The 26,931-nt window shown below is 40.2% G+C and overlaps 1 protein-coding gene across 1 annotated transcript in view; it reads right to left on the bottom strand.

The window, feature by feature from the left end:
* The window catches only part of SPTBN5 (spectrin beta, non-erythrocytic 5), a 103,534-nt gene that overhangs the window by 39,263 nt on the left and 37,340 nt on the right, over nucleotides 1-26,931 (bottom strand). The window contains exons 29-35 of the mRNA XM_054400475.1: nucleotides 26,214-26,328; nucleotides 24,171-24,281; nucleotides 22,841-23,020; nucleotides 19,723-19,926; nucleotides 18,082-18,231; nucleotides 5,574-5,678; nucleotides 4,372-4,557 (exon numbers count right to left, since the gene is read on the bottom strand). Of these exons, the coding sequence (XP_054256450.1) occupies nucleotides 4,372-4,557; nucleotides 5,574-5,678; nucleotides 18,082-18,231; nucleotides 19,723-19,926; nucleotides 22,841-23,020; nucleotides 24,171-24,281; nucleotides 26,214-26,328 (1,051 nt within the window). The remainder of the gene's footprint in view (nucleotides 1-4,371; nucleotides 4,558-5,573; nucleotides 5,679-18,081; nucleotides 18,232-19,722; nucleotides 19,927-22,840; nucleotides 23,021-24,170; nucleotides 24,282-26,213; nucleotides 26,329-26,931) is intronic.

Here is a 26,931-nt window from a genome sequence, read left to right as displayed (position 1 = left end):
GATTATACAATCTTCTAGATATAGAGAATCCTTGAGCAGATATGCAGCCTTGACATGGTAGACACAATTAAAATGAGATTATGACACCTGAGCCTTGGATTTAGGGCTCTGAGCTTCACCTCCTATCTCTGTCATTGCCCTACCTGTAACATAGATTGAGATTCTTAAGCGTTCCATGCCTCACCTATAAAACAGGACCAACATTTCCTGATCTCAGCAGTGTTGTGAGAAAGTTCAAAGCAAATAAAGTCTTACTAATGAGGCCAAGCAATAGTCAGATTATTTGAAAGTAGTACAACTCTACCTACATTTACACTTCAGAGAATTCAAAATGGTCTACTTGGGAACCTCAGATTTAGACAAGCAGGTGACTGTGAGGACTAACAAAGCTAGGGTTATGCATTTCTCTTAAGGAATTATTTTTTAGGAGATTTAAATTCATGAAGATAGGATAGGGAGTTTTCCACTATTTTCTTTAAAGTCTGCTAAATGTTAGGCCTTGAAACTAAAGGAAATATTTTCTATTCATCCAAACACTGAGAACTGGACACTTGATATATGTTGTAACTGATTCTGTTGTCCTCACACTACTCAAGTATCCTAATGTTTTGACAACACAAGAACAGCAAATGGAAGCCAGGTTTAGCAGTTTCAAAGCATCTTGGCTGTCCTTGTGGAACTGTGCTGCATGCACACAAGACTTGACAACTGGAGGATTTTCTCAGTTAATTAATGATTTGAAGTGTTGTTTCAGCTGTTGAAATTCTATAAACAATAACAGAAATAGCTTTCACTCCAGCCTGCTCTCCAGAAACTGTTCCACTCCAAGGCACACTCAGAGACTCAAACAGGAACCTTATGTCAAGGTTGCCCAGGGCTGCACGCTGTCTTCTGCTCTTTTCATTTCTGACACCTTCCTCACAAGCTAAGGCCTTCTTCCATTACTCAGCCACCCATTAAAGCTTTAACATCACTCATTTGTACAGGAGAAGTTCACCCATATGGTTAGGATAATAAACGAATCTTCTGTATACAACCACTAAAAGGGACAATTCTGCCCTGCTTTTAATAATAACCAATGGTTTATTGACAAACTGGACAAAGTCATTAAACCGAAACAAAACCAAAGCAAACAAACAAACAAAAAAATCAAATCTGCACTCTTAGTAGCTTGGTTTATTTTAAGACTTAATGAGGATGGCTCTAGAGAATGAGAGATCCTTTTCATGGCCCCATGTCCACGTTCAGATGTGAAACAAGGCTGATCTGTTGTCCTAAAGCCTTTCTATGGAAAGACTTATTGTCTGGACAGGCATTTACCCTTTATTGAAGACAGCAATAAGACTAGTGTTATGCTCAGTGCAGACAGAGTCTTGCTTCTAAAGGATTCATAAAAAAGGTGAACACTATCCATTTAGAAACCTTCATTTTCAAGGTATCAGTTACTGCAGCCTCAAGAGCACAAGCTTATTGTAAATTATACTGATTTTTAATAGCAGAAATACGTAAAACATTTAAAAGAATGTACCTGTTGTAGAGATTTAGAAATGACAACTAATTCTCTCACTCACCTGAGAGAAAGAAACAAGTGTTTTTTATTCTCATTTACAGAAAGGGTGAAAGGGAAAGGAAGTTAAGTGACATTAATACAAGGAACAAGTTTCAGAGTGTGGTAGTTTTAAGGCTGATGCCTAGAAAATTTTCCGCAGATCTTGAACAGAAAGTAGTAGAATGTAAATAAATTACCATTGGATGTAAAAGGGAAAAGAATGATAAGGTCTCAATAATTCTGTTGGCCTGGTATCTAACATAAAGCTAGTTGTGTAAACTCATTTTCTCTCTTTCCAGGCTTCTTTGCTATGGCAGATACTAGCTACTTCTTCTGCTAGCTTGCTGGCCTTGGAAGCACTTCTTTGTGGCGATTAAGAACTAATAAGCTCTCTCTCTGCTTTTCTCCTTTTTTTCTCTCATCCTGTGTACAGGGAGGAAGAGAGGGGAAGAGGAGGAAGCTGTTGGTAACCCCCTGGTTTTGTCCAGGGGGGTTCTTGTGTTGTTTATAAATTGTAAATACATGTAAATATTGTATATTTTGTACATATTCATTGCATTGCATATTTCTAGATTTTAGTTTTGCTTGTAAATACAGCTTTGTTTTCTTTCAACTGAGCTGGTCTGGCAATTTTATGTCCGTGGTTAATTTCAACCCACCATACAGAGTCAGCATTAAAACTCAGAGCCAGCTTCAGAAGCCAAAACTTTGAGCTTTGTGAACCTTTCTCTGCAATAATTTAAATAAATACACGTATTTCTGAGCAGCAATCTTTTCGTTTGCCTTCCATGCTAACAGTGAGGTACAGACTTTGTGACACTAGGGTAGTCTGTAAGCCTGCCTCACTTTTGTGCTAGAAAAGCACCCTATTGCTATTGCAGGCGAGGGTGCCCTATTTTGTGAGCTTCATGAGCTCCTGAATTAGTTGTTGAGGGTTTTGTGCAGAAAAAAACCCAAAGCCCTGTGTTCTGAAAAGGGCACTCTCATCAGTAAGCACAGACTGTGTTGTCTTTGTACTGATGTGTGTATCTCCCTGTGTGATTGCTTCTAGAGAGCAGCTAGGAGACTGTTAACAACGGCAGTGATGACTGTTTTCTGCTGACACAAAGAGAATTCTCTTTGATCTGTCGAAATGACTTGAGGTGATTGCAGTAGGGAGAGTTTTCAGTGGAGTGGGAACTGAGCTGTGGGATTTGTTCTCATAATTAGTAAGACCAAGCAATGACCTCACTGATTTCACAGCTAAACTCAAAACTCATCTCTGCAATTTAACTTCCCTTTGGCAGCTGTTCACTTATATAAACTCATCCACACCCAGAACATCATTAAAATCAAATTAAACATTCCATTCTACCAAACAAAGAGGAAGAGATATATTACTGTAAGATTGTAATTTTTTTTTTAATTCTTTGGTGGAATTCATGTTCTACAGCAGTAGGCAATGAATTGATGAAGTAAACGAGCAGGTTGTTTGACAGCAAAAACTCTCTCTAGCACTCTTGCCTGAATTTATGTAGAGAAAGTTGATGAAGCAAACCTTCCTCACTATACAGTGCCAGATCCTCTGCTCTGAGCCTGTAATTCAAGAACAAAGGGGGGCCCCAGCCCAAGGACTGATTTGACAACTACAGAAATAGAGGAAGAAGTGCAAAAGTATTCCTACCTAATGGGTGGGAGAGCATTGACAGTTCCTTTGCCAAAGAGAGTGTTGGCAGTTCTGTGAGCTTTTCCATCAGAGGTGCATTGCTCTTTTGAACATATTAGCACTGTGCAATGCACATTCCACTCCATCCACTCCCCTGTGCTAGTCTGGCCATTAGTGGTGGACTGGTTCATATCACAGAATAAGAATAGCCAAATAACACAAGTTAATATTTGGCTGTGTAATTAATTTCTGATGAAGTTTACTTTAGAAAAAAAAAAAAAACAGCATGCAGCTCTGGTTCTGCAGTGTAGTCAGAGAGGAAGGTATTCAAATGTTTGATTACTTTGGTTGATTTCAGGGGGGAATTGCTGAATTTGGTTGTCAGCAGCAGTTACATTAGAGGTATTCATTCTCCTTTGATGACAGTCAAAACTTGACCTGCACTGGGCCAAGTCTTTTTCATGTGCTGGCAGGTGAAAAGCACCTGCAGTTTTTCTTTGAACCATGAAGGATGTACCATGAGAGGCAGCAGAAAATGTGCATAACAGACCAGCAAGAGCTTTTTAAATGTCCCTCTGGGCCTGTGCATTGGTGTTTATGCCAGAACACTGAATGCCAGCACAGTTTTCAGTCAGACACATTGTGCTGCCCTTTGAAAGACTGACCCAGTATGTCTTTCCAACAGTTGTGCCAGGAACAGAGCTACTCAGTTACAGGACTATGGCCAGAACAGGAGACATGAAAGAAACACATTCTGCAGAGACCAGTTTAGAGTAGCTGAAGAGCTATGCTAAGTAAAAGCACTACTTTGAAGGTCTACTAGCAAAGCTTGGCACCCTTGCCATACTGCTTTCCACTTTATATTCACCCTGATTTGAATTATCCTTTCTTTCCCACCAAAGGAAACCATAAGGTAGTAGCTGGGAGCTTCCCTTGTATTAGTTTTATTTCAGCAAGGCTCCTGATGTGTAAAGCAGCTCTGATGGGCACAACACCACAATGAAGGTACTGTAACAGCAATGCCATTAGAGCACCCCTTTGCCTGTGTGTGGCAGGAGTTTCCATATCAGAGCAGATTATCATTCTGCCTAATATCTGACAAAGGCAGGCACTTCATCCAACAGACGCAGGCAGCCTTTCTGCTTTTTTCCCTTATCTTGCTCTAAAATCCCCTTACCTCTTCCAAGTTCTGGTAGAAAAGTGCCAGAAGAAGGGTGGTCTGCAGCTTCTCTCTCCTGCTCTGGGACAGATGCTTGATCTGCTGCTTCCTTTCACGAATGGCATCCAGTTTGTGCTGGATCTTTGCCCCTTCCACTCCACCAACCTTTTCTAGTCTGCTTGCCTGTTCTTGAAGAGACATCATCTGAAGAGGCAACAAGTCAGAAGTTACTTTTATGCAAAAGAAAAAAAAACCCAGCCTCCTTTCAATACATAAGAGTCTCCTATATTCTGGAATGAACCAAGAAGAGCAGAGACAAGTTAACCAGAATCCCTTTACCCCTGTACTATGTTATCTCCTTGTCAGAGAATCATGCAGTTGTTTCAATTGGAAAAGAACTTTTAGATCATTGAGTCTAATCATTATTTAACTCTAACAAGTCCTTGTCTTTGGTGTCTGTAGTGCTCCCTGGCTACTTAAATGAATTAAAGCAGTAGCTCCAGCAGTCCCTGTGTCACTGACCATGCAGTGTAAGGATTCACAGAGCAAGCCTGACACCCACGAGTGCTCAGGTTTTATTGCTTTGTGGCAATCAGGTGTTGGAAGGCAGATCTGAACATAAGCAATCAGTCTGGCAGGGAGTGTGCACAGGTTTTGAGAGCTCATTCCTTCTGAGAAACCCTGGCATAGCAGCAGGTTTCAGTTTAGCCCTAGACTGGATGAATTACAGCAGTGGCTACCAGACAGGCAGATGCCTGGGTAATCAATTCAGCCTCTGTTCCAAAGATGCAAAGGTACTAGCCAGTTTGGTGTGGATATTGTAGACCAAATGTGCGTTTCAGTAATTAGACAAGTTACTCCCTCTGACCTACTCCATTTTATTTCTAATAAAAGCCACTGATGATTTAATGAAAATATATACCCAGAACACATGATATAGCCTGCTTTAAATATTTCTTCTGCTAAGTTCTGCTATTCAACTTACTAAGCAGCGTTTCTGTCTACTGCAAGGTAATAGAGGCAGGGCTTGGGCATGGAGTGTTTAATGCTAATTCTCCACTGCTCTGCCTCTTCTTTCTCAAAGCTTCTCTGTTTTCTCTTTGGGTCAAGCACATCAGGCATATTACACCTGTCAGCAATTTAGTCTGTTGCCATATATAAAAAAAAAAATACAAAAATTTATTCTAGATTACTGGTAGAATATTTGTTGAATTTTGTACCTTCTCATCCTGTGATGCCAGAAGCTTCTCAAAAGCCTCATGTTTCTTTATGAGATGCTCTACTTCATCTATAGAGCTTCCAAGGTCACTGCTTTTCAAATAAATCTGTAAAAAAAAAGGTTAATGTTTTTCTCAGTGTATTAATTATCACATGAACCTGATTCATAAATATGAGGAGAGGTAATAGTTCTGCAGTTGAGAGTACACTTGAGATTGAAAAAAAAAAAAAGAAGGAACATGAGACAACTGAAATTGAAAATGAAATAGTGAAGCTATTGGGCAAGAAAGACAAGCATTAACAGGTCCAGCTAAGGAAAGTGACCTATTACTGTTAATTGCTAAGTCACAAGGCTGGCAGTAAACTCTGGAGGTCTAAGTCCTCCCTGTAATCCAAAGCAACATCAACACTGTCATGTCTGACAGGCATCTGTATGATTCTTTCTTAGAAGACTTCTAGTAGCAGAACCTTTGAAGCCTCCCTGGGCACTTTAATTCAGTGCCTCATAGCTTTTAACATTAGCAAGATTTCCCAACTCTCCAGCCTAAAAATGCATTGCATTCACCTCATTACATGCTGCCCTCTTCATCACACCAAGGAGATCATTCCTTTTATGCTTGCTTCAGCTTTGTACATGTTTGTAGGCTTCTTGCATACTGGGATTTCTGTCTTCTCCAGGCTAAAACTACCCCAATCTGATCAATCATCCCACAAAAGCTGTCTCATCTTCATTGTGATTATTCTTATTGATCTTCTTTGCTTTTTTCTGCATTTCAACTTATTTTGAAATGAGGTTCCTAACACTTATTGCGATAAGCAACAAGGCTGCCAGAATGAAGGTAGTGAAGACAGTGAACAGTTTACATGGATCTTTCAAGCTGTAATCCCCTGCATGTATCTGTGGATGGCCCTTAACTTCTCTACAATGCCATGAACTGAAGTTCACCTTGCAATCTGCTATAAGCTTCCAAAAACTTCTCAGAAGAACTGCTCTCAGACCAGCTCTTCCCATCCTGTATCAATGCAGCTGATTGTTCCTGAAAAATGTCACAGCTTGCACCTGTACCAAGTGGATCTTTGTAATACCCTGCTATATTCCCCTCCCCCCCTCGCCCCCCAGACATTTCTACACCTTGCCTGCATTAATTTTATTTACTGCCGGCCCTGACAGTCTCTGATGCAGAAAGACCTTATTCTGAAATAACAGTTGCATTTTTAAGGAAACTGACCTCTGATTTGCTCTGAGCACTGTGAGTACCTTTTCCAGCTAATCCACATACATCTCTAAGGCTCCACAGTGTTTTTAAACTCTTTTCTGGTGTTAAGAAAACTGACTGCCTAATTACTTCTCCCATGCATTCTGTCACATTCAGTTTTGTTAAGTGCAAAAGAATACACAGTGTATTTTACCCATCATCAACAACAACAACTACAGGCTATTCCTCAGGCCAGTAGGAAGTTATTCTTTTTCCAGCAGACTGGATTGTCCACAATTTCCTTATTCAGTGATGAGATAAGAGTGGGACAAAAAGCCCAGAGAGAGGCTCTGATGGGACATGAGCAAAAATTACCTGTGCATGAGGTTCACAGTGTAGCAAATATGACTGGACAGGCTTTTGGAGTTCAGGCTGCTAAAAGGGACTGTATTTATTGGCTGGGACATAGCCCTAGGTAATTTATTCTGTGAGCTCATGGAATCAAAAATATTTGGATGAGAAATTCCAACCAGTAACTCTGCCTGCATAAAGTGCAATTAGCAGAGATAGAAGAAATATCTGAGATCAGTGATAATGGTGAGAAAGCATTAAGAGGCAGGAAAGAAACAGAATAGAATCAATGGAACAACAGAACTGCTAGTAGTTTTCAGAAGAGGGCTGGTAAAGAACATAGGCAAACCTGTGCCTTAAAACCATGGATGTGCACAGTAAACTTTACATCTGTAGGAACCTCTCTTGCTTTGCAGAACATTATAGATCTGTAGCAGCCTTACAGAGTGTTTTTTACAGGACAAAAGAAAGATATTCTTCAGCACCTGCTTTAGAAAAAACAGTCACAATGCCCACTGTCTGCACAGAAGTACTGGATGACTGTTAAACACCGCAAGGCATCTTCCCAGGCATATGTTATGTGCTGGGGAATCCACACCTACCTGTCAGGGTGTGAGTGCACCAAATGACTCTGCCAGCTTTGACTATTCCCTGGACAGGCCCCCTGCTCCCACCTGGGGGTCTCTCTGAGGCTCAGTTCTGGCCCCAGCCCTGGTCTTCCTGGAAAGACCTTAGATTCCAGTCATTACCTGGCTTTGTTGCCTTGGTGATGGACCTTGTTGCTGTGGCTGCCACTCAGCCCTCCTTGGCAGCTGTGGCTAAGAGGAGTGACATCCAGACTTAGCCTGACTTTCTGGTTTGTTTTTTGAGAGTTAATGAGAGTAGTATTTTACATTCACAGAAAAAGAAAGCACAGAATATCATGGCCAGGCCAGATGTTCAAGCTGCTCTGCAATATTCCATACCAAGTATCGAAGAAAGGTGAGTGAATTCTAACACAGCAATCACTGTCAAGAAGAGGGAAAGGCCACTGTAAACAGGCATAAGTTTTTATTAAGTTTGGCCCATAAATCATCAGGATGCCTAAAGAAATACACTAACATTTATGCCTCTGTATGTCGAATACAACCCACACCAGAAGGTAGATATTCTGTCACTCCAACTTTAATCCTTTGATCTATCCCACTCATCAAATGTATGAAATTATGACAGATACTTTTTTTTAAGAGTATTTTTGGATTTGGTTTGCTCTTATGGAGGAAGATTTCCACACATGTAGGCTCCAGGTCTGTCAACTGTAATACTTTGTTAAACTACTTTATAATTACCATCCATATTTACACTGCTGTCACTAACAGTGAAGTAAAAAGTTGTCAGCTGAATCTAACTCACACCTGCTCAGGGTGCACAAACATAAAGCCACATGCTGGGGATTTAAACACTGCTTTAAAAGCCCTGCAGCAACTCAGTCATATTTTGTGGATTGTCTACAATTTTTTGGTCAAAGATTTACCTGAGGAAACAGAAAATTCCCATCTTTCCCCACATATCACTCCATGGACCTTTATTTAGTAACTTCTAGCCATGAAAGTGCAAACTGTGACAGCTGAAGAAATAGCCAGCCATCGTTTTTTCTGGTGGAAGAAAAAGGCAAGGGACATCTAGTGGAAAAGGTGGTTACTTTGGAAAGAAAGAGCAGAGACATCTGAGAGCAGGGGTGTGGGACAGTGAGTCATAAGCAGCTGCCACTGGAGCGCTCCCACTGAAAATTATTACACTCAAATAACACTGAGCATTCAAAGCTCCATTCCTTCAGCTGTTAAGGCAGTGGGAAGAAGTTCTCCTGACTTCTGAAAACTTTGGACCAGGTTCTACAAGTAGAATCCCATGCAAACGCCCTTGGGAGCCCATCAGGTTTTAATATTGAGAAAGAAAATTGGTGTACAAAAAGAAAATTGTTACAAAAGAGAAGCGGCCGCATAGAGGACAGAGAGGGAATGGCAACAGGCTTAGAAGGAAGGAGCCTCAGTAGCACTAGGAACACTGCTTGGAGAACTGGAGAGGTAAAAACTTTCCATCAGGCTTTTAAACAAAACTCTTAAGACAGCAACTGCTAGAATCAGAACCACAACTTATTTTTCATTTAAGAATTCATTAATGCAATCTGAAAGCAGAATGGAAACTTCCTCCCACAACACAGCGCTGGCCTGTGGCCAATTACATCACCTTTTGGCATATTTTTAGACAGGTCCCCAAACTCCTGCTTTGAATGAGATGTGTTGATTTCAAGTTCAAAATCCTGCCTAGCTCTCCTCAGGTAACCTACCAGGGTCTCCCCCCTGCACACAGCAGGTATAAACTTTCTTTGAAGTTTGTTTCTGTTCTGAGTGATGGCCCCTCATTAGGAATTTAATACTTAGCCATGAAAAGCACCCCAAGAATTGATTGCTCACTGCAGAATGGATGTGGTTTTAGGTCAAGACTGGCAAAGACACTCAAAAGCACAAAATGGACTTGGCCCTTTCTGAGATTTGAAATGGAGCATGTAACAAATAGTCAAATTATTATCAATGCAAAGCATGGAAACAGAGGTTCTAACCCTACTCAACTGGAGTTTGTCACTATTTCTGAGTTCATTGCATAGCTTAGCCACCGTGTTGTAAGACCTCTGACATACAAGTTAATGCAGAACTAAATTTCAAGTCCAATTAGAAAACTCCCATGTTCATTTTGACTAAAACAGGACTATATACACATGAGAGAGACAGCATAGGCCAGCTCTAGCTGCTTTTGGAGAAATAATAAATGACACATTTTAGTCATTAGGGTAACTATGCTCTCTGGATGCTGTGGCTTCACATTTATATGCACTGGAAGCTGACACAGCCCCCAAACAATTTTATCTTCCAAGAAGTGTCATTTTTATTTCTTTAGAAGAAAAACTATCTTGAATATTTGTGCAAATGTACTCCCTTCTCCTGTTTCTGCTCTTTACAGTATAACAAGCTCCACACTTTGCCCCTTACTGCATGCACTGTGTTTGCTGCTGAGATTATTGGAACTCTACTGAGAAATCTTTAGTTCTAAGCATGTACTAAAAGTCAGAACTGCTCCAGGTTTTAAATGCCTTTGCTTAAAGCATGTAAACAAATTTAAGCTCTCTGCCTAGGTAGATAACAACAAGGTTTGATTTGACTTCTGATAGAAGTAAATAGAAAATAGAACCATGGGGGGAAAAGGTTGTTTTACTAAAGTAAATAAATGTGCCTAATACCATGATTATATAAGGTTCACAAATAGGTTGCACTATGCTTAATTTCAGTAAAAATTATAGTAAGATATCATACTGTAACCATAAGTGGCATAAATCACATTGAAGTTGTTTATAAAAAAAAATACACCCACCACCTCTGTCATATTGACATCACTGTATTGTTGACCTCTGACCTCACAATCTAGATGTGACAATCTCATGTTAATTCTATTTAACATTTCCTTACCCCCCTCCCATGGCATGTTGTCTCATTGGCATAATAATACAATTATCTGATATTGGAAATGTATATGCAAAAAAAAAAAAAAAAGAACCACACCCACAATGAGAAGTCAATATTTTTAACAATCCCTTCCTCCCACGAATCTCCTCCTCCTCCAAATTCACTAGCTTGACCTCTATCCTTTAGCTAGTAGGTGTTAGGTCAGAATCCTATGCTCATGCAAAATCACCATAAAAATATTTCCTTATGAAACATTTGTCTGAAAGCAGACTAAATTCCTCTTAAAATCCCTGCAGTTTCACTGCTGGAAATTTTGCTGGGGTATCCATGTTTGAGATGCTATGGAGACCAAATTCCCTTTATTTCCCTTAGGAAAGGGTGGTACCTCTCTTTTTCTAGGAGGAAAGAAAGAGTAATTTCTTCCTACACACTGAAGTATTTTGGGGTTTTGAAACAAGTATTACTTTTGAAAGTTACAAAACCAGGAATTAACCATTTAGAAATATAGTATAATCTGATAAGTAAGAAAATGAAAACAGTGAAATGGAATAAACTAAGAAAACTTGCACAGAAGTTTTGTCCCAAGTCCCAGACTGACTAGCAGAGAAGAAAAAGACAGCTCTTGGTTCTGAAGTCTTGAACCTTCAAAGAGCAGAGCATTGATTTGCCTGATGACGCAAAACCTCTAAGCGCAGGCAGAGCACAGAGCAACTCATGATGACAACAGTAATGGTTATAATGAACACATATTAAGTGCTTGGTCAGATCAGAGTGCTCGGCTTCGTTTGGGATGGATCAAGCAGTAGCTGCAGCCTTGGTGACAGCAGAACACAAGTGGCTTTCTGGTTGTCCTGTAAGTCATCTCTAGGGAGCAGGAACATAGCAGGAAGCATACAAAAAGAAATCCACATGGCTTGTTCAACACAGCTTAAAACTGCAGTTTGCAAATGTTGCTAGAATGGAATGGAAATCTTCACCACTCTCCTCCCAGATCCAAAGGAGGCAATGTTGACAGCAATAGATGGGCTCCATGCATCCTCCATGTCTCTGTGAGTTGGGGACGTGGTGTGAGCTGGTATGTTTGCCAAAAGGTTGTTAGGGCATACGCGTTTTAAAGCACATGTTTCCTGAGAAGGTCTCAAACCAGATCTTGCCCAGTGGCTGGAAAGCAATCCTGAGCAGCAGACTGGATTGACTGACAGAGAGAGGCCGGCCCCAAGCTCTACAGGGTGAAAGGATGGCCCAGCTACATCTGAATCATGTGTTTTGATAAAGACCGTTGGACTTGTGCTTCTTCTAAATTCTCTTACCACCTGGATAGGCATAGAAGTCCATGGGGTGGCAAGAATCAGGGTGATTTTGGAAACCTTGTGGTGAGCAGGTGTTAGACCATCACATGCAGTCTCCCTAAACTCTGGCCTGTGGTGGTTCTGAAAGACAATCAGCTCTGGATTTAAATCTTTGCTCATGACCTCATTCCCATTAGGTGAATTTTCTCTTCCAGTCAGCACAGCTGGGGACAGCCATATATCTCTGGAGACATTCTGCTGGGGAAGGCCAGGATACTTTGTGGAAGTCACATGAAATCTTGTGATTTGAAGGGCTGGGGACCCGTCTGAAGGGAAGCCTTGTTTTGGTTTCTGTGATCCTGTTGGATGACCAGCTGGAGTTTCAGGCACCTTCTCAAACTGTGGCATGAGCAGACTTGAATGAGTGTGACTGCTTCCATGGGAACCTGCTCGAAAAGGCTTTACTGTCAAGCTGCAAGTTGAAATATAAAGCTTCATTGAAGCATGGAGGTCTGTCATTTGGACATTGCACTGACTACAGCCTTGCTGGGGTGGGAGAGAATCACAAGGTAGGTTTTTGCTGTTGAGTGTAGAAACAACTGGAATAGCAGACAGATCAACATCTAGGCGTGATGTCCAGCTTGGTGGAGCTTTGCAGGAGAGGACATCAGAAGGCAAAGATACAGCAAGATTCAAGGGATCATTTTTTTCAGAAGTGTGATGAACCTTTTTTTCTTTTTTTGAATAGTGTCTGTAAGATGCAGACGCTGGCTGAGTGCCAGAACCCTCATATCCATGGTCCAGAAGGTGCCTGGGAGAACTGGAACATCTTGATGTCTCATCAGACAGACTGACACAGTGAGTAGCGCTCCCAAAACCTTTCTTCTGATCTGTGTGTGCCAGGACGACATCTAGCCTTGAACAGTAAGCTGCAGAATTGCTTGATGATGAGTTGGCATTTCCTGGAGCAAGCTCTGCAATGGATTGACCACTGGGAGGATGCCATGCTGATGCTGGCATCTTTTGAAAAGGCCTGTCCTGCATGGCAGACTCAAAAGGTGGAGGAGGGCTCTGCCTGCTGGAAGACAGCATCACTTCTGCAGTGGAGACATAGGTTGCAGATGAAAGCTTGCAGTGATGGTCCCTGCATGACATTCTGAAGCTTAGTTCTAAACGATGCAAAAATCAAAGCCACAGAAGCTTGCCTTTCCCCCTCTTTTTAAAACCAACTCCTAATCCTTTTTCCTTTGGCACTGGAAATTTCCATTCTTCCTCTGAAGCAAAGGAACGAGAGATGAATAAACATTCTCCAGGAAAAAAAAATATAAACTAAAAAAAAAAAAAAATCCACGTTCAAAATAAATCTCACAGCTCCTCTAGTACTGCTACCACCGCCTGTCACGTCTGCAAAGTGATATGAGTGTGGGATGGGCAGAAAGATAAATTACGGAGCATGAGGTTCTTCTCCCTGAGAGTTCTGACAGTGAGACTGCAGACAGAGTAGGAGGGAGCCAAAAATGCCTGCCAGAGACAGCCTGCAGACTCGCTGCTATTTCATCTGTGAATAAAAAAAAAAGAAAGCAGCTAACCTGAGCAGTGCATCTGCTGCTGTGAAAAGGTTAGAACGGAGCAAGCTGTACTGGACACTGCTTCTGCTCAAAGCAAAAGTGATTTTTTTTTCCTTCTCTTTTTCAGCTGTTGCTGGTTTGCACTCCAAATGGCAAGATCTCCGTCTGCAGGGCTTAAGAGAGTTTCCTACAACAGTTCCATGCAATGGCACAACTGAATTCATACTAAAAAAAAAAAAAAGAAAATAAATAAAAGATAGAGGTTTGCCTAATTTTCTCCACATGTGCTCTATTTGCTTTAATATGGAACAATCCTAGACTAAATTCTGCAGAAATCCTTCAAAGGTTTAAGTAACTTGGATGTAATATAAGATGCTGGCATCAAGTCAAACCTGTCACACTGGCACAGCAAATGAGAGTGCAGTTCTCAGTAGCAGTTCTTAGTTTGAAACACTCCTCTGTTGCCTTTTTCCTTCCCCTGTTCCTTGCTGCTGGGGGAGAGACGTGGTCGAAGTCATGTGAGATACTGGAAAAATAGGATCCAAAAATTATGGGATGGTAGAAGCTGCTTTCTTATGCACATATTTTGCAGATGTGCAAAGTGAAATGCACATGACTGAGCTTTGCCTGAAACACAAAAGTCAGGGTGGAGAGATGGCTTGTATTTGTTTGCCTCATAGGAATCCTTTTGGAATGGATTGTTTGATTTTGTCCTTTCTGAAAGCAGAAAATTGCAAAATTCCCATTGGGAAAGTGGTTTGAGTGTCTTCAGTTGATGCCTTGGCTGAATACTGCTTGAAAACGTATTCAAAAGGACAGCTTTCCTACCATCCTCCCTGTCTCCCTAGGGATCAGAGTCTGCGTCACTCTGCAGCCCCACTTCAACTCTGGAGAGTAGTAACAGAGCTCCATCCAAAAGGAACAGATTACTCTTCCAATTGTTCTTCAGATGCAGAGAAGTGAAACACAAATGGTGGCTAGGGAATCTCACTTCACTGTCAAATTCTGTAAACTGATCCATAAGGCAGATGGTGGTAGCTGCAAAAGACAGCTTTGATAGCTCTTGCTGTTTCTCCCTTGTTTAAATGGAGTCCTGCAGTACAGCTCGTGTGATGAATGATCACACTCAGAGATGAGAGCAAAAGCAATAGGACATGCTCTGGGAACACAGGAATTCCAGCTGTAGAGAGACCAGAACAACGTTCCTGTTTCTTTTCAGGGCCAGGCTGATGCATTGCATACTAAGGAAGGACTAAAATCCAGTAGAAGGTAAATTCCTTCCTGTTCTTCTAGCAGCAAATGAGCATCTTCTTGCATTGATTTTCATTATTTCTTGATTTAATTCCCCAAATTCTTCAAAGATGCTGCTTATTTTGTATGTAAACATACACAATTACTCCTGAAACATTCATCTGTCTTCTCAGCAGCCTAATAGCCTAACCCTGCATCATTCTGTATTTGGACTGACACTCTTCTTCTCCATTGAGGTGTTTGACAACACTGCCAGGTGCCAAATGAGTAGGCAGCAACATTTGATTTAATATGAGCAGGTAGCAGTGAAATTTGTGAAGTAAAGTTGAGATGTGGTTTCATCAGCACTCTCTAGCTCTGAGGCCACCTGATGTTCCTGTTTTTTTTAATTCATGGTGCTTTTGCTCAGTGCCAGCTACGGGTAAAAACCAAGATGATGAGAACGGAAGCACAAGTGAGATATTATGATGGAGGAAAGTGAGTAATTTCTGAAAGGAAAGGTGTTCACAGAATTCACCTAATTGGTACATCTGGGGTAGTGAGTTGAAATTCATCCTGAATGCTCATGGATTGTTTGCATCCTTGGATATGAACAAATTCATCATCTCTTCTTCCCATCTAACAGCACTTTTATGTTTCCTGGTTAAATTTGAGTACTAATCTGTAAAAGTCTCTTCTAGGCACTGTGGGAGCTTGGTGATGGCAGGGACTGTGTCAGTGAAGGAGGAGACATATGTCTGACTGTGATATCCAGATTACTAATTCATAAATCCATTAGCATTCTGCCATTTCCCTGGCATATGGCAGGTCACTGACTGCAATGTAGACATTTGCTTATGTGGTTATTTTTCCTATTTTATAACAGTAACTCTGTGAACATACCTAAAACTACCACACATGCATAGACCTCTCACAAAAACAAAAACAAAACCAAAAACAAAACAGTTCTTCAATCAGTTGTAATCTTCTGAAGATTAGATATAAGCAAAAATTATAAACAAAATGTGGATGAATCTTCTTTCCATAGCTAGAGTGTTCTTGCCAACCTGAGTGTTCTTTTTTAAAAGAATGAAAATTTAAAAAATCAGAGTGTGGTGGAGGGAACAGACAACTGTGGCTCCTGCATGGACAAGACCAGCCTGTCAACATTACCTTATTTTCCTGCAATTCTCCATGATCATAAAAAGCCATTGGTGGGAAGGGGTGCTATGTGGGGCAGTCAAGTATCCACACCTTACTGTTCTACCTTCTGAACACTTAGTCACAGTGAGAACAATGGGTACCAGGCTTCTTGGAAGCTCAGAGAGAAAAACACTGTGGGAAAAAGATTCTGATTACAGAACCCTCATGATTCTCAAGGTCACTATCTTATTCTCAGGCTTTGCTTTGACTGAAGAAAGTTGTGGCAGGAGTGACTGGCACTGTGACTGATACCACCAAGAGAATTTATTCAGTCTGTGAAGAACACTCTCCCCTTTTGTGGCATTCTACCTCATAATGTATGGCAATGGTAAATTTATCTGAGTAAAGAAGTTACCCGAAGTGCATTTTACCTGTACAGTGTGTGCTGGGGGCATACTGAAAATGCCAGGTGCAACCCTTTTCATGTAAGAGTATGTTGTCTTTAACAACCAGGACTCAGGACTGAAGGGCAAGAAGAGAGACTGACCCATATTAGCTTCCTATGCATTTACCTTTGAGCTATGTATAACAAAGTAAAGCCACTGCCACAGTGCTCTCTGTGGCTGATCTCCAGTTTGTGAAAAGAGAACACAGTGGCCAAGATTTCGCAGAATTTATACTTTCTCTGATGATGGTGCTTCCTTTGCAGGAGCTTAGCCATGATGTATGACTGCTTGGTAGGGAACTGAGATAGATGTAATGCAAATTCTGTCATTTGTTAATTAAGCAATAACAACAAACAAAACAAAAACTCCAAACCAAACCAACCAACCAACCAACAAACAAGCAAACAAACAAAACAAACCCAACAAAACCAAAAAAGGGGCAGAACTAGGGAATATTTAACTCCAGAAACCTGAACCTACACAAAACTCTGTTTCATGTTTTGTACCAATTCAGAATGCAGGCCATACTTAATAGGGAAGTCAGTTGTTTGGCATCATGAAGATATGCATTTCCTTCAAGGAATGAGAAGCTCAAGCCTTCAAGGGCTAAGTTTCACTGCATGGCACAGCTCAGGGTCAGTCTTGCGCAAGATTTAGTGCCAGCGGCAAAGCGCTGTTGGAAACCAGAGCTCAGCACAAACTGAGAGTCACTATATTATGCTGCCAGTGGTCTTGGAGCATTGATTATTTTTCCTTAATAAGAAATGACCCAAAGGTACAGCCCCCTTTAGCTTGGCTTCAACCCTTCAGTTTGGCAACCTTCAGCTGATTGATGAGGTTTGCATGCCAAGTTTCAGCACAGCTACAGCAATCTATCAATTCATGAATTTGCACAGCATGACAACTAAATTCTGTACTCAGTTCTGTCACAGCAAATGTCAAACCTCAAACTGGAACCATTTTAAATAGTTTCATGAGTCCAGAAAACTGCAAGAAAGACAAAAGATAATTTAATATTGGTGAAAAAAAGCCCAAACTATTTCAAGAGCTGCAAAATGATGATAATAAAAAGGTCCTTCTGTCTCTTTGCTCTAAGTGTATTTGTCTTCTGACAAGAGGGCTTTTTTTTTTTTTCATTTTCTCAGTTCTTTACTGTGTGAAACAGAAACAAATATTTCTCACAATCAAATTCTTTGATAGTTGCTCTCCACACTACTATAGACTCCCTTTCAGAACTAAGAAATCAATTCCTTTTCCTGAATTAACTCACACTGCCAACATCCATTTTCCATACTTGCATTTCCCCAGCGCTAACCACAGCCTGGGGTGAGGTTTCCAGCAACACCAGCACAATAATCCCCTTGTCTGCCCTTCAAACTCTCTTTTCAACTTCCCTTCTCTCTGAAACACACCCCCAAAATTGCCAGTGTTTAAGGAGTTACTTTGCTGAGATCTGTTTGTGAAGCAGATTGATACTGGTCTGTTGTCTCCCTCTCCTGTTGTGACTCTTATCTGTTAGCTTTTATGTTTATTTGCAATGAATTATTTTTCAGGCAAGGATCATCCTTCTGTTTCTAGTTCTGCACCTAAGCCCCATAAGAAAAGAGGATCTTGTAGATTTCTACAGTCTCCAGGTGAGGCCACAATGAACATAATAACAATAAAAAGAGAGTCTTGTTTATACACAGACCCCAGGATTTTAAGCTATGGGAGAAGTGCCCTTTTAAGTCTGGAACAGTTCAAATGCTTGAAGAATTTAATTGCTTATTTCAAGTTTATAATTCACTCACCTCTTGTGAGTTCAGAAGCATGTCCAGGTGATCCCAATCCTTGTAGAACATTTGTTCTTGGTGTGTTTTCTCCAGCCACTCCTTCTTCTGTTTCCACTCATTGTATACATTTTCCTTCTCTTCCAACAGAGCATCTAGCTTCTGCTGAATCTGAACACAATTTCCAATAAATAACTCATCTTGATCTTTATACCCCATGGGCCAGGGTAAGGTGGGAGGAGAAAGGATTAAGTGGAGTGGTGGATAAGATCTTTAAATTGCAATAGAATTACCCAACAGAAAAAAAGTGGAACAAGTTCCAATACTTATATTTGGGCAGAGAGATAATCAGAGGTGCCTCATTTGAGAGATGGGGGAATGCTTCTTACTGCATGTAAAGCACTCCAAGTTAGGTGCAAGGTAACTGCTTCTCAAGTGTACATTCTAGAATCAAATTCAAACCTAATTTTAATTCTGTTATCTTCACCTGTTATCAATTAACATCATTTCAAAACGGAATAGGACAGATACTTATCAGCACAGGATATTCTCCTAATCAAAGCATGCCTTGGCATTAGACCATGTAATTTCAGCTTCCAAATCTTCTATATCCACAAGTCTTCTATAAATAGGTGTTGTGGTTCTCTACCCCCCCCCCCCCCCCCCCCCTGTATTTTTCTACCAGCAAAGGACTTGACTTTACACTCAGGAAGATTTCTAGTTATTCTAATAATACTTTGCAATATTCAAGAAGTTTTCAGGAAATAGCTTGCTTGGATGAGGTAGTAATTTGCACAAACTCTGCAGTTTTCTGAAGATATTAAAAAGACATGTTAATGAATTGTCAGAGAAGCGAAATAGTAAATATTGGGTGGGAAAAAAGAATTTATGCTGTGAGAATCTTAGGAACTCTTTGTCTTGAGTAAGCTTATATTTTGATTTCCATCTTTCATTTCCAGGGAGTTAAAAATACTACCATAATTCACTGCTACAGAAAATGTTTCCATTAATCTTTAAGATCTCTCCTATGTTTGAGTGTTTCCATTCTTTGGTTAACAGGTGTTTGTCCAGCCTGGACAGGTATGGGTATAGAACTGTAATGCAAAGCATAGTATTTGTGTGAAAACTCTGCCTGGGAATTGAGTAGAATTCTCTCTATTGCATAGCAAACCACACAGAATTGCAGGGGTTGGAAGGGACTTCTGTAAATCATATAGTCCAACCACACTGACAGAGCAGGTTCACCTAGAGCAGGTTACACAGGACAGCATCCAGGCAGGTTTTGAACGACTCCAGATGTCATTATTCCTGTTCCAGTGCCCCACCGCCCTCAAAGTAAAGAAGTTCTTCCTCATGTCTAGACAGAGCTTCCTGTGTTCAAGTTTATGCCTGTTACCTCTTGTCTTGTCATTGGTCATTACTGAAAAAAGACTTCCCCCATTTTCCTGATGCCCACTCTTTAAATACTTAGAAGCATTGATTAAGATTCCCCCCTCAGCCTTCTCTTCTCTAGGTTAGAAAGCCCCAAATCCCTCAGTCTTTCTTCATAAGATAGATATTCGTATCCTCTGATCATCTTTGTAGCTCTTTGCGGTACCCCCTCAAGAAGTTCCCTGTCCTTCTTGAACAGGGGAGCCCAGAACTCAAATGAGTTTCAATTACCTCTTTTGATCCCATTTCCTCATCTTTCAAGAGTGACTGTCCCAGCTGTACAACATGACTGTACTTCTCTTCACGTGCTTCAATCTCTGACAGTAGCTGTTGATGCTGAGTAAGTCTCAGGCTGCTAGTAGATATGTCCCGAATAGTCTCCTTGGCTCTCATTTCCCTTATTATTTCTGCTGTCCATGAGAAATAGTCCCACACCTGAAACCCAAGAAAACAACAAAGCTGAGGTTAGAGCTCAAGCTTGCATTACCAGGTTAGGAAAATCATAAGCTGACTGTTCAACTTTAAGAGAATAATAGGTAATAAAACCACAAATAAGAAAGAAAAAGAGTTCATTAGAGCTTGAATTTTAACAAGGGCAGATGAGTGCAGAAACAGATACCTACTATGTTAAATCACGCATGTTTTGTAATATCATAACCATAACAGAATCACAGAATCAACCAGGTTGGAAGAGACCTCCAAGATCATCAAGTCCAACTGATCACCCAGCCCTATCTAACCACATGTGTCATATCACATCATTGACAATGTGATTTCCTTCATTGCCCTTTAGCCCTTCATACCTTAAGTGTTTTCTGGTGTTATTCCTCAACAGAAGCTAAAACTATATCACTCTACTTTCCTGTGACTTAGAGTTGCCTAGCACAAGTCTATTGTAAACTTAAGTTGTTGACATATTCTAAAATGAGTGTAAATTTTCAGTTGAAAAACAAATGTGTTCACACTGAAAGAGGTGGGGAAAAAGCAAATCACAGGTCAGACAAACTTGTTTGAACCTCCTAGGTAAGCAAATTCAGCTCCTGATTTGTGGAACTGTGTCACTGAGATTGGCACAGAAACAATTCTGGAAGGAACAAGAACATAACGCTAGTTCACTTTCAAAACCTAAAAAATAACTTTTACAATATCTTAAACTGCCTGAAGCATTTGGCTAAGGTGATTACGAGAAAGAAAATTCCCAAACAAATCAGTGAGAAATAATTTCTGAAGAAACATGCAAGTAAAAATAACTTGATGTTTTCTGTATGTCTTCTGGATTTGATTCTGCTTCTTCACCATTCCACTTACTTAAGGCATCTCTGCTTTGCCTTTATGTGTTAGTTGATTAAAAATAGGGCTACAAGGGACTGTACTGAGGAATGTATGGGATGATTCTTTAAATTTTATTATAGCCTAATTATGTTTGGCTTAGTTTATTCAGCTCTGAGGTGATAATCAGTCTTTTAGTTTGTAAGTACATTTTAAAAGACTCTTATGCATAGTGAGTGTATAGTAAGTGATGAAGAAAAATGCTTTTTTGTTTCAGAGAACTAAAAATTTTCTCTCATGAATGCTTGCTGGCTTTTTCACTGAAGGAAATTATGTAATGGAAATAGCTTCTTGCCTTTTCCATTTTACCTATGGACTTTTATCACTGCCATTAACATTTTGTACAGCTCAAAGCTGGCTTGAGAACTACCTAGCCAGGGGGAAAAAAATGTTCAGAGAAGTGCCATGAAAGCAAAATTGGCCAATTTGGGGTCCTAAGAGATCTGGATTTAAAGCCAAGATGCTCTTTTCTTAAAGCAAATGACCACAGCTACTAAATGACTGTTTAGAAGAGCTGTGGACTTTTTGAAGGGGTCCACATAGTGCACATGCATTGGAGTAATTTTGATTTGCAGAACTAATTCACAGCCAAATGTCACTCTAGATGCTGACATTACACTTGGCACTGCAAATGTCTAAGACTCTCTGAGATTCTAATTGAAGCATTAGGAAAAAATACATACATTTCAGGATATGTAATGTAATGGAACAAGTTATGAAGCAATAAGAGATTATTAAACTGCCACTGCCAGCAACTTTTAAGGATAGACTAAGCATTAGCCTGCAGGAAACTCCTAAGCAGAGCCTGACTGAGACCATGGACATCCTAGCAACAAACTTTGGAACAAGAAACTCAGATCGTTCAGAAATACTTTCGATCTGTCTCTAAAATCCTTTCCTTGACAGAGTTTCTTGGAAGATTTGGAGCCCTCTGCTGTCAATTAGTGTTGGCAGTCAAGGCCAGCTCTGCTCCTAAACTAAAATTAGACTTGATGGAATGCAAGAAGATACACTAGTTGATTGTGCAGAATCCTAATTTAATGGAAAAGCTGGTTTGTTTTTGTTTAACTTCTCAATCTGTATATAATTTCATAATGAAAAGGCACCATGGACTTACATATGAACAATACTAATGAAAAAAGTACATTGAACAGTTCTGACTAAGTTTGTGGACCTCTTGGTACAGCTGAAAGAGGAAAGGAAGAAAAGCTGCCTCTTTGCACCCAGGAATCTAGGAGATATTTTGCAGGAAGGATGCTCTAACCTGCCCTAGAGCTACTGAGAATCTCCTAGCCATTAAACATGGCTGTATAACCCTGCCTTGTCCCATCTGGGCAGAAAGATTAGCTTACCAAATTTGTGGAGTAAGCTCTTCACTTATTTAAGAACTGTTGTCAGGAAAGAAGGCGAAAATTGAGAGGTTCAGAAATACTTCCTGACAGCAGACTGACATCAACAAGACAAGTAGATTCCTGAGGTATAATCCCATGTAGGCATAATACTGAGAATACAGACACCTGGCAGTGTAATTTTGTTCTAAAGATGTTAAGAAAGTTCCTTAGTGACTGTGTAGCCTTCTGTCAAGCACTCACAGATCTACATATTTTGAGGTGTTCATTGCTTGTAAATTTACCAATGCACATAAAAGGACACACTGACAGAGTAAGAAATGGGTTATAGATTTGCCATTCAGATCACAAGATGCATCATGGATTTTAGATAAAATTAAAACTAAAGGTATTTGTTATGGTTCCAACAGTGAAAAGAAAAAAATGCACAGCCACCAACAGGATATTTTCTATGTGAAGTCAGTAACTAAATTTATTACAAGTTATGAAATAAATTAATAACAAAATTAACTCTGGGTGACTATGTTTTAATGGATAAATCCATCAATATCCATATACTGATGAAGATGCTCCCAGGTTGAAGACTTGGAAAATCTAATACATATTAGAAGAAAATATAGTAGAAGAATTTTGCCTTGTTCTTACTATCCTTCCTATGTATATATACTTACATGTGCCTGGAACTGGTAAAGCTTGTATGCTTGTTCCAGAAGTTTCTTGCGTTGTTCCACTTTAGACTTCAGAGCTTTCCAGTTGGTTGCTACTGCCTGCTGCTTTCCTCTCAGGTCTTCCACCTGCTTCTTTGAGCAATGGGTCAGCACACCATCTGCAGAGTGGATGAGCTCCTGCAGCTGTATACAAGGATGAAAGAAGAGGGTAGGAAAGATAGTCATAGAGATCCAGTCAATATCAGCAAAACTATGGTAAGGGTTGTGTTAATCGTACATGAAACCACAACTGGAGCAACATTTCCAATGCTGAACTTGTTTCCCTCCCTAACCTCAGTTCTATGGAATAACAGTGACATCCAGTGTTTGCTAAGGCTCACCACAACCGTGTTCTGTCTGAAACAGACAAGCAGATTTTGTTTCTCTGCTTTGCTATACCATTTGTTACATGAGTAATACAAATAGCAGCTAACCACGCTTTGTTTTCCCCAGTGACTCTACAGATCAACTGTGACTATGTTATCTTCGTGCATGTCTTTTGCTCTTTCACCTTTAAAAGTAACAAGCAGCTGGTGAGATCAGTTCTAGAGTCACCTACTGCAAGGCTAAGATATAAGACCACTGGGATAACTACTTCAGTAATACCAGTAATGCTGGGTTAGCTACACCATTACATTTACTAAACAAAGGGATGAAGAGAAAACTCATTACTAGTTTTATTGGTGTTGTTGAAAGTAAGCAAATCTCCTATATACAAGGAGGCTTTCCAAACAGCAGCTGTGCCCACAAGCTGAAACTTTTCACAAGTTTTTACAATGAGCTCTATCCTCCTTTCTCATAGTCCAATTTCTATCCCTCTATTCCATGTTGAAGATTCCATACTGTGGCCTCATCCTTCCTTCCACAATTCTCTAGAGTTAATCAATGCACTTTGCGCTCAATGAATATTCTGTTTCCTGCATATTGAACAGATGCTGGATTTTCACTTGTAATCACCTGAACACTTTTAAGAAGGTGGTAGACACACCATAAAGCCTGGCATACCCACACATTTCAAATAGTGGTCAAAAATATCCCTGTGAATCACTTCAATATTTGGGTGCTTGTTAAAATAGATCCCTTATTCCTAAGGTTTTAAATGAGCTACTTCATCTTTACCATCAAACCCTGAACATGTTTAAAAAGCAAAAGACCTAAGGAAGATTCTTAGCTATTCCCAGGCTCCCACAAAAAGCCTGTAACAATTTGGTTCAGAATACCAAATTATTACTACAGTTGTCTTGGAAACTTGAATTTTGGCTGCTCATCAAAGGCCACAAATGACTTTTGTTACCTGCTGCTCATTCCCAGAGAGTTCATGCTCCAGGGCCACATGGTTCCGGAGCTGGGTTTGCACACCTCTCATGTCCTTAGCAACATCATCTGGAATACTTTTGGACTTCTCCTAGAGGAAGAAGTCACAGAAAGCTTTATTACTTTTTACGTCCAAGGAAAACACTGTAAGTCCACTTCAGTCATTTTGTGTAGTGTATCTCATACTGCAAGGTTAAGGACATCCTGATTTACTGAACTATGGTAGGTTAAAGGAAGTTGCAAAAATCTATCCTACTAACTCACTTTTAACTATCTCAGTGATTAAGCTACCCAACTGGATTGTGAGACATGAAAGTTCCTTTTTCCTTGATCAGAAAGTATAGGAGAATATCTTACAGGCTTTGAGTTGGGAATCAATCTTGAATATCTACTACAGTGACATATAGTATCACTAAACACCAACAGTTTCAGGCCATTCTTTGGGCTACAGGTGATCTGTCTGTGAACCACCTTTAGATAAAAATTTAGTTACACAAGCTCAGGAAATATGAGTTAAAAACGTCACATATGCAAAAAAAAAAAAAAAAAGACTCTTGTAAAAATGAGGTGAAAATGAGAGACCATCACATAATAGGACACCTAAATATTTATGTAGCCTAATAAAGTTTCTGAGAAGATTTAAGTCTATACACAGACATGCACTGGGGACAGAGCAAGCAAAAAAGAAAAGGCATTTCAACTGGAGGACAACACTGTTGCTCCAGGTCATTTTAAGTGAAAATCAGAATGTTTCTAACCACTGGAAAAGCTCGTTTCTGTAACAGGTTCACAGGCTGGTTTGGGGCATTAACAAGGCATCTTGGCAAGGCACTGTGAAAGGAGGTACATGTTGAAGTTGTCTATGATAAAATGACACTGGACATTGTGACTTAAGATCTTCTAGTACTATGTTCCTATGAGAAATGGCTTTCTCTAGTAGACAACTGACCAGGGTACAAAGAAAGGGATGGGCAAGATGACTAAGTTGCTCTCCCACTCGGTAGTGAAGCTTACGGATAAAATGTGATGCAAGAAATGTGTATTGGTTTGCTGGGCCAATTGCAGCATTGGGATAAACCAACAGCCAGTCTGTGAGACATTTCTGGACTATCAGTTGTCACTGTCACAGAATGAACTACTTCATCATTGAAGTTAAATATGTAACAGGTTCTGAAAACCCTGACTGGTATACAGTGAAATATTATGATGTTTGATTTTCCATTCATGACAGGAAAAGAAAACAGGAATAACACAGTTGAATAAGGCAGCCTTTGCCAGCACAAGCAAGTAGAAAATCTACTGCACACAACCTAACAAAGCTCTGTTGCTTTGCAAAGAGTGGAAGCTCTGTTGGATCACTGTCTCTTGTATACATCTGCATCAGGGAAACCATTCCCTCCATTACAGCATGGTCAATTTGCGAAATCCTTCAGGATGCTCAGATAAACCAGAAGCCTGAATATTTTCTCCTTCTCCTACATTTTTCACATTGGGATTATTAGAAATTATTGCCAGTACTGGGCACTGAAATAAGAATAAAAGAATTTTTGGCACAGCTTTTTGCATCAGGTCACACAATTGCCTGACAAGCTTCCAGGCTAATGACCACTGTAATTCAGACAAATGCCTTGTTCACAAGACTGTTCTGTATTCACTTCATGGTATACAAAGAAGAACCACAGTGAGGCAGTAAATGGTTTCTTAGTCAAGCCTGATGGCTGCAAACAACATTATTATATACATTGCACTGTAAGAAAATTTAATTAAAGCCCTACTCTTTTTCTCTTATCCCATAGATCAGCAACTGTAGTTGTACCAGGTTTCACCAATGGTTCTCATAAGGTGACCAGTCAACTAAGTATCACCCAGGATATTTTTTTTTTTTAGCACTTTCAGTAATCACTACTGAGACTTTTTACAAGTCAGCAGTAAGCATGCTGAGAATCATAAGAATACCCCACAAATTAAGCTGAAATGGAGTTCTCATTTTATGATATTTTTCCACTTTCCCATAATTTCTTACCTCAATATGGGCCAGAGCATCTGACAGATCTTGATAACACTTGTAAATTGCCTCAGCATCTCTCAGACGCTCACCTCGTAGTCTGGTAATTTCCAACAGCTCCTCCCAGGAGTTCCTACAGGGGAGGATGGGGAAAAGAATCATGCAGAACATTTAAGCTAGGAGTGCAGGACGTTAACTGTCTGAAGAAAGATTGGAAAGAAGACCTTTTCTTGCTTTGTCCTTCATTCCTGCCACTAGCTTCTGTTGGAGTAATTCTCTGAGGGGCAGCATGTTTCTCATCCTGCTCTCTCCATGTCCCCTTGTCTGCTCCAGACACTTAAAAAATGGTCATATATAAATGTGCCCCTCTCTGATATGTTTTTCAGGTTTTTGTATGCAGGACTTTACATCAGAACCTCCCTTATGAAGAAAGGTTTTGAGGTTTGAGGAAGAGAAGGCTCTGAGAAGAACTTATTGTGGCCTTTCAGTACTTAAAGGGATGGGAACTGTGCTTCAAGCAGGACCTGTTGCGACAGGATAAAAGGTAATGTTTTTAAATTAAAAAGAGAGGAGATTAAGATGCAAGGAAGAAAGCATTTAGAGTGAGGGTGATGAAACACTGACCCAGTTTGCCCAAGAAGGCGGTAGAAGCCTCATCCCTAGAAACATCCAAGGTCAAGTTGGATGGAGGTCTAAACGACCTGATCTAGTTGAAGATGTCCATGTTCACTGCGGG

The sequence above is a fragment of the Indicator indicator genome, chromosome 4 (genome assembly GCF_027791375.1).
Source record: "Indicator indicator isolate 239-I01 chromosome 4, UM_Iind_1.1, whole genome shotgun sequence".
Lineage (NCBI taxonomy): Eukaryota > Metazoa > Chordata > Aves > Piciformes > Indicatoridae > Indicator > Indicator indicator.
Note: the sequence above shows the minus strand (reverse complement) of the source record. Positions and strands in the feature narration are given on the sequence as shown.